At 37.9% G+C, this 12,477-nt stretch overlaps 1 protein-coding gene across 6 annotated transcripts in view; it reads right to left on the bottom strand.

Annotated features, from left to right (window-relative positions):
- Window positions 1–221: 221 nt before the first annotated feature.
- The window catches only part of HDAC6 (histone deacetylase 6), a 132,379-nt gene continuing 120,123 nt past the window's right edge, over window positions 222–12,477 (bottom strand). For 5 of the 6 annotated variants that reach the window (XM_071691112.1, XM_071691110.1, XM_071691114.1 and 2 more), the window contains exons 28-31: window positions 11,927–12,132; window positions 6,896–7,039; window positions 4,252–4,380; window positions 685–889 (exon numbers count right to left, since the gene is read on the bottom strand). In XM_071691112.1, the coding sequence (XP_071547213.1) occupies window positions 821–889; window positions 4,252–4,380; window positions 6,896–7,039; window positions 11,927–12,132 (548 nt within the window). In that variant the 3' untranslated portion in view covers window positions 685–820. Of the gene's footprint in view, window positions 890–4,251; window positions 4,381–6,895; window positions 7,040–11,926; window positions 12,133–12,477 lie in introns of all 6 variants that reach the window. The other variant, XM_071691113.1, reaches the window with a different exon arrangement.

The following is a 12,477-nucleotide window of genomic DNA, read 5'->3' as shown; positions in this document are numbered from 1 at the left end:
CATACCCACACTGTCCTGATACTCTTGTGGCAACCTCTATAAAAGCAATTCAGCCTCACTGATGACATCATCCAAATAATACATTACATACAAATTTTCTAAACTAGACATACTATCCTATTCACAGTACGTTATCTTAAATCTAAACAACATACTGTTTCCTTTCCCTTTATCATAACATGCTCCACTACTAGACTGGTTTACCACTAAAGCTTCTGAAAATGGTTCACTGATACAATATATTTCTGAGGCTTCCTCTGTCTCATAAATACATATTACTGCAAAACATATCAAGATGTATCCCCTCAAAAATGGACTAACCTGAAAATTCAGACATCTGCCACAATCCCAAGAAAAATGTGAAACATGCAATCAATCCATGTGGCTCACCTTACAGATTCTGAGGTAAAACCCTTTGTATACTGATATATCTGTTAGAGGTTAACTAAACTTCTGGTTAAAGTACAGTGAATTCAGCGCTATCCAATATCACTGGTGTTCAACATCCAGGGTTTTAAAACAAAAGGACAAATGGATGCCAATAACTAATTCTACTTTAAAAGAGTAAAGTACTTAATCAAATTATCATCAGATATACAAGTAAAACTATCCTAAACCCACATACAGTGAGTTTAAAAAAAATATATGCTATCAGTCATGAAAAGTCTATGATGAAAAAAAGAATAATGCTAAAACTGTGCACAATGCAAAGACATGGTATTTCTTAATTCAGTATCAAAATGCGATTTTCATACATCCGTATTGCACTAATTTATAATGAACTTTAAAAATCTCATGCTATAGTATTTATTGGGCAATCTCATGATGATTCAGGAATATCCTCCCCAAACTTGTCTAGATGAGCTGCTCTTTTTGCCTCAAACAATATCTGAAAACAAAGCATGAAGTTAATAGCGAATAAAATAAAATTTCTTTTCATCTATGAAATATGAAAGAGTACATAAGATGAAAGAAAATATTTGGGAGAGTACTTTGAATACAGCAGACGAGCTGTTAAGGTGTGGGAAAAGCAAGTAAGGAACAAAAAGAACAATAAGGTAAAGTAGGCAAGTGAAAAAGTCATAGACAGGGAAGAGCAAGTAGAGAATGAGGAGAATAGCAAAATGTAGTAAACAAGTGAAAATGGCAATCACAGGAAAAAAACAAGAGTACTAGGTATTAGTGTAATAAATGTGGAGTTAGAGATGAACTATGAGGGCAATGAAGAGAGATTTAGAAAACAATAAAATAAATGTAATTCATGAAGGAACAGAGAAGGGGGCCAGGTGAGGATATTCCCTCAGAGGCCCAGTCCTCTGTTCTTAACGCTACCTCGCTGAGGTGGGAAACGGCGAATAGTATGAAAGAAATTCATGTAGTATTTGAAATTATCTTTATACTTCTGCAGGTTTATGTTACCATTTACATCTCAAACAGGGAGGTATTCACCAAGATTTCAAGCTCCTCTACCATCACAGCATACTGACATCTTCATGTTAATATGCCAGACCCACCAAAATTTTTTGATTTTGTGGTTATGATCAAGGTAAATGCTGCCAACTGCCAACTTTCAAATGAGTATATATGGCATGTTGCCTAATATTCATTCATACAGTCAATAACCATTGAGAAACCTGGTCAGCCTTATGACATTGCATGTGTAGACAGTACATGACATTACAGGTGTATGTTCCAGCAACCAAACCCATATGCCTCTCCACCTACTGTGCCTTAGGCCTGTTACTGTAAAGGCTCACACTTATTTAATTGAGAGAGAGAGAGAGAGAGAGAGAGAGAGAGAGAGAGAGAGAGAGAGAGAGAGAGAGAGAGAGAGAGAGAGAGAGAGAGAGAGAGAGAGAGAGAGAGAGAGAGAGAGAGAGAGAGAGAGACAGAGAGAGAGAGAGAGAGAGAGAGAGAGAGAGAGAGAGAGAGAGAGAGAGAGAGAGAGAGAGAGAGAGAGACAGAGAGAGAGAGAGAGACAGAGAGAGAGAGAGAGACAGAGAGCGAGAGAGAGAGAGACAGAGAGCGAGAGAGAGAGAGAGACAGACAGAGAGAGAGAGACAGACAGAGACAGAGAGAGACAGAGACAGAGAGAGACAGAGAGAGACAGAGAGGGGGGGGGGGAGGAGGAGGAGGAGGAGGAAATATAAGCTCATGCTCAAAGGCTCTGTTTCCACTAAATATTTCATTTTTCATTGCTCAAAACTGACATTTATTACCTTCTGATTGAGCTCAGTGATGATTAAAGAGCATACCTATGTACGGGAAGTGGGGCCTTATGAAAAAAATGAAACAGGCAAACTGGATTCTAAACTGGATCATCCTGTTTAGATGGTGGCATTTTCAGAGTTATGTGTAGGAAGATGACCAGATCTCACCAGCTGTTTCATCTAAGAAGGTGTTTTTTGAATGTGACAGATCTTTTTTCTTACTCAACTACAAACTTTAAGAAAGCAAAGAAGCCACTAACCAGCATCAAGGGCTCTAGCAGTCAGGAGTACCAGAATCAACAGAAAGGCATGCCAACTTCTCATTCCAACATGATATGTTCCTTGCTGACAAAGGTTTACAAGTGCTAGGAAGAACTGACAAATGTTCTGGTTTGTATTCTTCCATGATAATGAACTCTTTAAGTATCATGAATGAATAGGACAGGTAGGTGTTCCACAGAAGTTTTATAGAACTGTCTTGAAAAAGATTTGTTCCTATATTATAATGTCTCACCTTTAGCAAAAAACATTGGGTTTGGCCACATTAATTCACACTCAGTCTCAAGCATTACTTTTCATGTGTACTGATAGTGGCCAGTAATTCAAAATTCACTTAACAACACAGAGGCTCTATGACTATTCTTCCAACAAAGCAGCACCATACAGCCTGAATAAATGAGAGCAATAACCAGTGGTGTGGCACCTTTGATCTTAGGACAAGTTAGTTTGTGTAAAGAGGGAGAAATCAGCAAAATAAAACAACTCAGATAGTTAGAAACCTCCTCTCTAAATACCCTTGAATTATAGGCTGTTTATGAAGCAAAATCAGTACACATTGCCAACCCCTATGGAAACACGGAAGCAAGTGCCTGTCACAAACTTGCAACTAAGTCAATCAGCCTCTCTTCATGACTTAACACATGCACCTACAATGGCTGTATTCAGCAGATCACCAAAACAGCTTGCAAAAAAATCTTTTTTTTTTTTTTTTATACAATTCACCATTTCCCGCATTAGCGAGGTAGCGTTAAGAACAGAGGACTGAGCCTTTGAGGGAATATCCTCACTTGGCCCCCTTCTCTGTTCCTTCTTTTGGAAAATTAAAAAAACTACAAAAAATACAAAAAATACTACAACAAAATCTAAAACTATGATAAGCTACTGTGAATCAATTTTCACATTCAGCATGAGGCAAATCAATCCCTTTCTGGGTGCTTTCTGCTGCAATAATTAGTCAGAATCTGAGCTCTCAGAATGGCACTTGGCAATACATTTTACTCTAAATACTGGGTAAGGGAGGCTTGTCTAAGTCAGATAACTGAAAATGGATCAATTCCATTTCAATTAGAGAATCAATCAAATCTGAGGTCCTGTCAGAGATGGGTGGCTTGCCTGAATATTGCTTTATAGTCTTCATATACTACTTTCAATTTAGAAAATTTGGGCAACTGGGTGTAAATGAATGATGAGCTGATGACATTCATTTGGCCCCATTCCATAAAAACATGAAACATGGTCACTTGCTTTTTAACAAAAAAAAACCAGCAAGAGAATTCTCCGAACAAGTACACTCAAATCTGGACAAAAGTTGCCTGTTGCTTGCTAGTTAGTTTAACAATCTGGTCACTGTACTGTGGTTCTGAGGGCCCTTCCTTATGATCTGCTGTCTAAAGTAAAGTCTGGATGAGACTTCTGAGCATATGCCCTTAGTTCTCCATCACTCTCCAAAAACAATAGCTTCCAAAATGCTGATACAGAACATGAATATATAAGGCTAACCACTGATTGGAGCAATAGTAATGATTTGAAAAATAATCAATAAAAGAAGAGAAATCCAAACACATTTCTCATACTGATGCTTACGGTGAAGAACAAAGCCAACCACTGTTTCTTAAAAAATGTAATTATCACAGGTCATTATATCTTCATATTTTGAAAACAGAATACTGCTAACTATATGTAGTTAAGCAACAAAAGCAAAAAATTTTTGCAGGTAACTATTTAATGATAATGACGATTGCTTGCATAACTGCTTGCTTACCGGGTGATGCACATATACATCACATGCATAGCACCAAACAGACAGGTCAGAGAAGCTTAGAACCATGTAGTGTTCCTCTGTCAATCCGTGCATTAGCATATGTTCTCTCACAAAACGCCCACACAATACCTGCAAAGAGAAAATGCATAAAAATTTAATGAAAAGCTTTGATAAAAGACTCTTTATGTTCTCTCTGAGTAAACAACTAACTCACTCAAACAATGATATGAACCTCCTTGGTTTAACAAGGTTACGGATGGAATGCTCCTTTGGGACCAACCATCATTATGCAAGGACATTATACTCTACAAGAAAGGCCTCCTCTCCTTGAGGGACATCAGTATCCTTAAAATAAGGGTCATCAGGACATGGTCATCTTTTACTAAAACAAACTGCATGGTGAATTTGGCATATTCAAATTCAATACCAAATTTTTCTAGTCAACAACTTTATCAAGTGTAATGGTCACATGACATCAAAAGCTCATCAAGGCTAGGCCTCCTGTGAAATAAGAAAAAAAGGCTAAGGAGAGAGAGAAAAGGTGGGAGGAGGAAGAAAAGACTTAAAAGTTCTGCGAGAAGTACAAACCTTACCTCAAAAAATAACAGGTCATACCTGTTAAGAAAGTTATAAGAATGTATAGTTCCAAGTCTTAGAAAGGATGTATAGTTCTAAGGTTTGGCAGTGTAAGGAAAGCAACAGCTAAATTAGGCCATCTACGAACTGCCAATCAGCTTAGTGGTGTAGGTAAAGCAACAATCACATCAGCCCACTTCTGAGTTGTAAATGGCCCATCAGAGACTTGCCACCAGCAACAGTAATCATGTGATGTTATGGTTTACCAAGTGTGAAACATTCTAATGGTAAACTACTTTCCTATCTGCAGTATTTGTGAAATTAGATGTACATACCTGATGCATGTAGTGTCCTTTTAGTTTATTTATCAATCTCTGTCTCTGAAGACTGTTCCCTTCTAGAACTCCCTAAATGGGGTGGCCATGGCAAAAGAGTTTCCATATCTGGTGAACCCCAGTGTCACTTCTTGGCCTTTGATCCCTCACCATTAACAGGCCAGTGCACTTTCCTTAATGTGATTCTTGATTTCCTGCTCTTTACCATTAAATACTAATCCATCAATATTTGTATACACTCATAACAATACAATAGACTCTGCAGCAATGGCTGCTCTGTTCTCCTGCTTTGTTTGTTGTCTCCAATTCTTTGCCTTTTGAATCTATTCTTTACTTTTCTTCCTCCCTTTAATCTACCACATTTGGTGTACACCATTAAATTCCACCTTGTCTTTAAGTTTCTTTGATTGCATAAGTGCCTCCTAGCTAGATGACTACAAGTTAAAACCTAACTATAACTGCTCACCCCTTTACATCTCAAGTTTAACCACCTATTTTTCTCCTTTCTATTAGTACCAATAAGTGCATCTGGCAATTCTACAGCCTCTAAGAAGATTTTGATAAGCATTTCTTTCTTTTTCCTTTCCTCTTTATTTGGTGTATGATCCTTCAAACCAAAAATTAAGTGATTTATGCCTACTGACCTACTTTACAAATCATTCTCATTTTGGCGCCATCCAATTCTCAGCGGGATCATTTCTTGATGTTTTTCAACCTTTATGTCTCTGACTTCCCCTTTAGCTAAAAAGTACTGGTCTTGTGTGCTCTGCATTTTTCTAAATTTTCCATCAACCAGACCATAAACTTCCTTGGCTGTTACACCTCTATCAGTGCATATTTGTAATTTCATTGCTTTACTTAGTTTCTTGTGTACCTCTGTTAGTATGACCCTAGGTCTGCACTTCATACCAAAATTTATGCTCTGTGCCTATTGATCAGCTTCAGAAATTGCTCCATCTGCACTTCTTTGCTTCTGTTGTCAATACATTCAGTATTAATTTTTGTCTTTTCCTTAAGCTGGACAGCCGTAAAGACATCTAGAAAAGACCCATTAGATCTGGTAAAAAGGTATCTTCCCAGATGGGTCCAGTGAATTTCAAAATGATGAATATGACTTGTGCTGTCTTGGTAAGGCTGGTACTTACAAATGTGAGACAAATTTCCTAATAATCATGGTAGCCCCACTTTATAGTTATTTCTATTACAATAATAAGTCAATATAACATCTATTATGGCAAATAACAAAAAACGTCTCAAGCAATCAATATATTACAGTATCATGAGAGCAAGGCTGTAACTGTGAGGCTAGACCAACAAGCATTTCTCAAAATCCTTTCACACTTTCACACAATAAGTAGGAAGATTCTTTACTATACTCTGTGTATCACCTGAATCCTATCTGCTAAATCAAATCTTTCTTCATATCCACTAACTATAATTTTTAGATACCTAAGCTCCATACTCATCCCATCACACCTTTCATGGTCTTTACCTTGTTCCCTCAGTTTCTGTACTTCCAATTTTAACAGAATTAACTTCAGAACCTATTTCTTCATCTTAAACTCTGCACTAATTCATTTTTCTACACTAATTAATTTCTCCTGCAAGACAGCCAAGAGAGGTATGAGTGCAAAATTTTCTCCACACTGCAGTTACTGCATCTAGTATAACCTATGCCTTTGAATACTGTTATCAAGGAGGTTGGCATATATTATGGATGTGGATATACGTACTCTGTAGCAGGTGAGACACACCCAGTTCTCTGATGGATCCTGACACTCTTCACAGGGACTGGCAGTTCTTAACCCACTACCTGGCACATACTTGACTTGTTCCAGGTGAGGGCACCATTTCACTGGAACCACTGCATACATCTGCTTTGAGAAATTTACAAGTATCATACATGAGTACCACAACATCAAATCTACCTATTTTTATCTTTTTTTTTTTTTTTTTTTTTTTTTTTTTTTTTTTTTTTTTTATACTTTGTCGCTGTCTCCCGCGTTTGCGAGGTAGCGCGAGGAAACAGACGAAAGAAATGGCCCAACCCCCATACACACGTACATACACACGTCCACACACGCAAATATACATACCTACACAGCTTTCCATGGTTTACCCCAGACGCTTCACATGCCTTGATTCAATCCACTGACAGCACGTCAACCCCTGTATACCACATCGCTCCAATTCACTCTATTCCTTGCCCTTCTTTCACCCTCCTGCATGTTCAGGCCCCGATCACACAAAATCTTTTTCACTCCATCTTTCCACCTCCAATTTGGTCTCCCTCTTCTCCTCGTTCCCTCCACCTCCGACACATATATCCTCTTGGTCAATCTTTCCTCACTCATTCTCTCCATGTGCCCAAACCATTTCAAAACACCCTCTTCTGCTCTCTCAACCACGCTCTTTTTATTTCCACACATCTCTCTTACCCTTACGTTACTTACTCGATCAAACCACCTCACACCACACATTGTCCTCAAACATCTCATTTCCAGCACATCCATCCTCCTGCGCACAACTCTATCCATAGCCCACGCCTCGCAACCATACAACATTGTTGGAACCACTATTCCTTCAAACATACCCATTTTTGCTTTCCGAGATAATGTTCTCGACTTCCACACATTTTTCAAGGCTCCCAAAATTTTCGCCCCCTCCCCCACCCTATGATCCACTTCCGCTTCCATGGTTCCATCCGCTGACAGATCCACTCCCAGATATCTAAAACACTTCACTTCCTCCAGTTTTTCTCCATTCAAACTCACCTCCCAATTGACTTGACCCTCAACCCTACTGTACCTAATAACCTTGCTCTTATTCACATTTACTCTTAACTTTCTTCTTCCACACACTTTACCAAACTCAGTCACCAGCTTCTGCAGTTTCTCACATGAATCAGCCACCAGCGCTGTATCATCAGCGAACAACAACTGACTCACTTCCCAAGCTCTCTCATCCCCAACAGACTTCAAAACAGAAATAAAGTGGAAGAATAGAGAGAAAGGTACATATGCAGAATTAGCTGTAGAAGATGCCATACTGGACAAACAATACATTATGAGAGCCATATGCTACATCCACCATGGTGTGGTCTCCAAAGAATCTTCAACCACAACAGAGTGTATGCCATCCATAAACTTTTTAGATCTAAAAAGCTAATATTTTTCCCCAAAACCTTTCTATGCATCTAATTTTTCAAATCTATGGGCCATCCTTGTTGAGTTTTATTCAAACTAGCCCAGTAGTTTCAGAAGAGATAACTAAAATGTGTAAAGCTTGAGAAGCTAAAGGATGGACTAATCTTAGTAACAATGGGCACCTTCAGCACTGGTCAGGGTGATTACACATAATTTTGAAAAGGAACCACCAAAAGATCATCCCTATCAAGTTTGGCTAAAATTAGTATGGCAATTTCATGAAAGATGATCATAAAGTGAGAAGTTAAGAGAAAGATGATGCACAGTAATGGACAATGTATGCCAAATGATGGTAAAAAGCTCCTGTGGCCTCTGGCCAAGCAAGTTCAAAAGGTGTAACTCGCTTTTTGTTCAGGGAAAAACTCGCATGAACTATTAGATAGTCTAACAGCTGCATTACTTAATCTAATTCAAAATAAATGGAATAGAAGGCAACCATGCAAGATTTTTTTTTATACCTGTTCGACGTTTCTTGCCTTAGTAAGGTAGCATCAGGAACAGGTGTGTGAGCCTTTGATGAAAAAATTCCCTCTTGACTCCTTCCTCTGTATGTTCTTTTAGAAGTAATAATAAAAGAGGTTGAATTTCCAGCCACCTGCTTCCATCCCAAAAGTCACATTCTATGCCACACAGATGTGTGTGTAATATTCTTTCTTCCATATTCCCTAGGATAACCATTTAATATAAAACAGTTAAAAGTCATGAGGCTGATAAGACGGTGATTACAATGGTCAAATTAAAAGCACTAATGCAAGCAGCAGCATGGCAGGTTGCCATGACTTTATGACCCATATTTTGGGTGAAACATTCTCCACATTCACAAACTAATGACCCCATCACTTTTCAAGGTGTCTTTTTTTTTCTTTTTTTCAAAAGCTCCATCTGTTGTCCAGAATGGAGAGCACTGTGTTAACATTTGAGAAGCTTCTCACAACTCTGTTGTTTAGATCAAGTGTGGTTGTAAGGGTTAACCCACAATCCCTGATTACAATACTGAAGTTTACACATTGCAAAAGTCAAAAGTGGGGAGGGTTTAATGAATAGGGAAAATCTACCATAAAGTAAGGCCCTGCAGTCCCCATCATCACTAACCATCAAATCTTGAAAGAGAGCCATAAAGACTGTGCACACAAAGCTCTTGACATAATGCCAAAGGCTACCTACTTACAGAATCTGCCTATCTTTTGCAATCAGTCTGGCAGGATGAAAACCATTTGTCCACTGCAGTAATTTTAGTGTGAGTAGAATGCAAACATTCTTTGGCATGCTTTGCCTTGATACAGATGGGTTTTAAAAGTTAAAGCCTAACTTCTAAGCTTAGTATTTGAAAGCACAATACAGAAATATTCCTTGAGCCATTCGCTGCGATAGTTTTTTCCGCATTACAATTGGGTCATGTTCTCAGCATCTTTTTTCACAGGAGCTGAAGTTTAGTAGCACTCCATGCATTGATTCTAGATGCTATGAACTAATTCTTTTCCAAATACTGGTCTGTATACTTGGAGATATCACATAAGCCTCTACAAAATCCACACACTTAACTTAATAATTTTTGAAGCTATGTCATTCTTAACCACCCACTTCAATATGCATCTGAAATTATTCCTGGAGTACCTTATACACCTGGCAGTGATGACAAATAAATAAAAGGAAGCACACAAAACAAAATATTTCTCATCTGGTTGAGTTACATATCATGTTATTTAAAATATTACATTCTAGTTAACTGTAATAATAAATTCAAGATCCTTTCTAGGAAAATTTGAGAATATCTGGAATACAAAGTGTCCCTATATATTACAAATGCAACAGAGGATCTGAGAACATCTGGAACACAGAGTGTCACTGAATATTACAATGGCCAGAGTGAAAGAGACTAACAGAGGAACACAGCCATTTAATAATCCTTTATCAATCCTCTATCCTTTTAGATATTAAGAATACTCAAACATGGTAAACAGTATAATCACTTACTAATCTTTTACCTAGGTTCTACCTTTATATGTATTAAAGATACTTAAATATGTTAAACTCTTATTTAATCTCATCTTGTACACACTTAAGGTAACTAAATTCCCCTTACTAAAAATAACTGCCACTTCCATCCACATACTCATAATCTATTCCTTTCAAAATCCACTTCATCACATAAATTGGCATATTGTGTTATAGGTATTTGTAAGCATTCTACTCTGTCGATGGCAATCCATGTGCTTTGATTTGGGGTCATGAACTTCAATCTCACAAGCTGGCAAGGGCCAGGATGATTAATTCTTTTGGAGGCACTTGCTACTATGATATTGTGTGCTACAGGAAATTGACTGATATGCTATTGTTAGCCATGGGTTGGTGAGGGGGGCCTATATTATGTTGTACAGAGGATTTTTCTTAAAATGTCTTATTTGTATGAGTTCTAGAGAAGACCTTGATGCTGCAGTTTTAATCTCACTGTCAAGGACCAGAATGATATCACAATTCAACTGATCTTATATGTAGCAGTTTTTCCAAAGCAAGATCACACTCTCCAGCTAAGTCACCCAATATAAATAAAGTGATACTTTCTAGCATGGATGAGGAATCCACTAAAACAAATTTACTTAAAAACTTGATACTATCTTGATAATGGAAAAGATCTATGGGTAATTAACAAAAGAAAGTCAAAAATGTACACAACTTCTACAGAAATAAAAAAATTATCCAACAATATGAAAATAGTCATCTGTTTGTAGGCAGCCACTGACCAGGGAGATATATTACCAGTACCTCCCACCTGGGTATCGAGGGTTAGTGACAGCTGCTTAGCGAGCAAGCACTTCAGTGGTTGCCAAGTTGCACTCCTCTGACCCAGGTAGACGTCTTTCTCTCCGCCTTACCCACATGTGGACTATTGGCATTCTGTCCACAAACATACAATCTCCTTGTCACACATAAAACTTGACAACACTTAACTCACACAGCTAATTCTTCGTAGCTCTAGATTTTCCTGCAATGACACTATGTGCTAGCCCAGCCTTTTAACAAAATGATAGGAGCAGTAGATAATAGTAGGCAGGAACATTAAGATGGAGCATTAGGTAAAAAGAAAGATTAGGTAGAAGTAGTAGGCAGGATCTCTCGGTAGCAGTAGTCTGGTGGAACATTAGGTAGGAGCCTCTGCAAACATTGCTAGAGTTGCCCTCTACCAATGGCCTTTTAAGGGTAAGGCACTAAAGGCTAAGAAGCAGCACTGGAGTTCACTAATTACGGTGATTCTATTGCTGGCCACCCCTGAGGGAGTTCCAATTGGAACAGCTATCAGAGATATAGACAGAAAGATATATAGATAGATAGAACTACTAATGACCAATTATCCTACTTCCATGTTTCTGATGTCAGAGCACATTTTTTTCTAGTCTCTGCTAATATCTAAATGGGATGAAGTATGAATATATTCAAACTCTAACAGTTTAGAAAATAATAATGAGAGACACAAAGATATCTTGCATTATACCTAACACTCCAGAACTTATGTCTAGCAACTTCTTTAGCAGACTTTAATCAATTCCTACAAATACATACCTCTGCAGCAGCAACCTCTGAGAGCAGGAAGGTATTCACACTACTCTCTGCTAAGCCTCCACAAGCTTCCCCCATGACACTGTTATCATGTTCCATTTTCTTTTCTAGTTTCTCTCTTTTTGACATCTCACTTGAGCTTGATACTGTACCGGTGCTTATTTCATCCAAGTTAACACGATCAAAATTAGCAACAAGTTCTTCTATACCTGTTAAATACACACCTTTTAAGCAAATGTAATTACAAAAGTATAACTTAATACAACAATACCTACTTACAGTGACATGCATCTGTTTAGTTTTACTTTTTTATTTATCTATTTTATTATACTTGATCACCATTTCCCACATCTGCAAGGTGGTGCCAGGAAACAGATGAAGAACGATCCATCCACTCATATACACATATATATACATAAACGCCCATAAAAGTACATATACATCAACATACATATCAACATATACACATATAATACACATACACAGACATACATATACATACACTTACATATTCACACTTGCTTGCATTCAATCCATTCCTGGCACCACCTCAC

Source organism: Panulirus ornatus, chromosome 50, assembly GCF_036320965.1.
Source record: "Panulirus ornatus isolate Po-2019 chromosome 50, ASM3632096v1, whole genome shotgun sequence".
Taxonomy (NCBI): Eukaryota; Metazoa; Arthropoda; class Malacostraca; order Decapoda; family Palinuridae; genus Panulirus; species Panulirus ornatus.
The sequence above is the reverse complement of the archived record's forward strand: the minus strand, read 5'-3'. Positions and strand labels throughout refer to the sequence as shown.